The sequence below is a fragment of the Colobus angolensis genome, unplaced genomic scaffold (assembly GCF_000951035.1).
Source record: "Colobus angolensis palliatus isolate OR3802 unplaced genomic scaffold, Cang.pa_1.0 Scaffold239, whole genome shotgun sequence".
NCBI lineage: Eukaryota > Metazoa > Chordata > Mammalia > Primates > Cercopithecidae > Colobus > Colobus angolensis.
In genome coordinates this window covers 349,444-351,296 of record NW_012115588.1, presented here as the reverse complement: position 1 = coordinate 351,296, position 1,853 = coordinate 349,444, and the positions used below count along the sequence as shown (strand labels likewise).

At 40.6% G+C, this 1,853-nt stretch overlaps 1 protein-coding gene across 4 annotated transcripts in view; it reads right to left on the bottom strand.

Annotated features, from left to right (window-relative positions):
* The window catches only part of XRCC6 (X-ray repair complementing defective repair in Chinese hamster cells 6), a 37,565-nt gene that overhangs the window by 28,966 nt on the left and 6,746 nt on the right, over positions 1–1,853 (bottom strand). For 3 of the 4 annotated variants that reach the window (XM_011945089.1, XM_011945091.1, XM_011945090.1), the window contains exon 3: positions 1,562–1,674. The exons of the other annotated variant lie outside the window; for it this stretch is intronic. In XM_011945089.1, coding sequence (XP_011800479.1) covers positions 1,562–1,674 — 113 coding nt within the window. The remainder of the gene's footprint in view (positions 1–1,561; positions 1,675–1,853) is intronic. 4 annotated transcript variants of the gene reach the window in all.

The following is a 1,853-nucleotide window of genomic DNA, read 5'->3' as shown; positions in this document are numbered from 1 at the left end:
AGAGCGAGACTTCGTCTCAAAAAATAATAATAATAATAATAATAAAAATAAAAATAAATAAATACACACACAAACATTCACAATGTTGTACAACTACCAACTCTAGTTCCAAAAAATTTTCATCACCCCAAAAGCAAACCCAGTACCCACTAAGCAGTTGCTCCCCGTTCATCTCTTCCCTATGCCTCAGGTAACCAACCACCACTCTGCATTAAGAACTTACCTATTCTGGATATTTCATGCAAATGAAATCATACAATATTTGACTTTTTGTATCTGGCTTCTTTCACTTAGCATAATGCTTTCAAGGTTCATCTACTTTGTAGTACGTATCAATTCTTCCTTCTTTTTCATAGAATGTATATCCATACGCCACTGTTTAGCCATTCAAAATGTTTTGGAATAAGATAGAGGTGGTGGCTGCATAACGTTGTGAATGTGTGTCACTGAATTGTATACTTCCAAATGGTTAATTTTATGTTACATGAAACACAACCTCTAAAGAAACAAAAACAGGTCAGCTACAGTCAATCACACCAATTTCTCCACAGCCTTGCCAACACTTCTTATTTTCTGCTGGTGTTTTTTAAATTTTACTTTGTTTATATAGTGGGTGTGAGTGGTAGCTCATTATGATTTTCATTTGCCTTTCTCTAATGACTAAACATGCTGAGTATCTTTTCCTGTGCTTTTGGACATCTGCGTATCTTTGGAGAAATGTCCTGTCTTTTTTTTTTTCTTTGAGACAGAGTCTCACTCTGTTGCTCAAGCTGGAGTGCAGTGGTGCAATCTCAGCTCACCGCACCCTCCATCTCCCTGGTTTAAGAGATTCTCCTGCCTTAGCCTCCTGAGTACCTGGGACTACAGAAGCGCACCACGTCTGGCTAATTATTTTTGCATTATTAGCAGAGACGGGGTTTCACCACGTTGGCCAACCTGGTCTCAAACTCCTGACCTCATGATCCGCCCGCCTCCACCTCCCAAAGTGCTGGGTTTACAGACATGAGCCACCACGCCCGGCAGGAGAAATGTCTTCTCAAGTCCTGTGCCTGTTTTAAAATTGAAGTTGCCTTTTTATTGTAGCCATCTTCTCCAACCACAGGTAGTGGTCAACTCCCAAGTATCACTCACTCTTTTCCACACTATAACTGCAGGAACTTCCCTTCTTCCTTTATACTCTCATCTCTGCAAGAGGCGGCACCTACTTCTTTTTTGTGGTTTTTTTTGGCTTTTTTTTTTGAGACAGCCTTGCTATCTTACCCATGCTGGAGTACAGTGAGCAGCACAATCCCAGCTCACTGCAGCCTTGATCTCCTGGGCTCAAGCAATCCTCTTGCCTCGGCCTCCCTAGTAGTTAGGACTACAGGTGTGCACCACTACACCTGGATGATTTATTTATTGTTGTAGAGATGGGGTTTCTCCACTTTATCAGGTTGGTCTCAAACCCCTAGGCTCAAGTGATCTGCCCGTCTCGGCCTCCCAGTGTACTGAGATTACAGGCATGAGCCATGCCCGGTCAATACTGTTTTTAAATTTGTGTTAAATTAAAAGGTAGTCTTACCTGGATGCTCATGTCAAAAGGTGTCAACTCATCTTCACTCTGAGATTCAAACATAGCCTTGGAGGCATCAACCAAAAAAATCAAACTATCTCTTCCTGAATATTTATAGTCTCCTATGGAGAAAAAAGTAGAAGAAAATGTTTGTCCTTGTATTCGTATTTGTTTACCATATAAAACAAACAAAGGCCATAAAGTATAACCTAATCAATTATCATAAAGTGAACAACCATAAAATCTCCACCTATGTCAGGAAATTGAGTCTTGCCAGACACCCTAGAAACTCCTCATAATT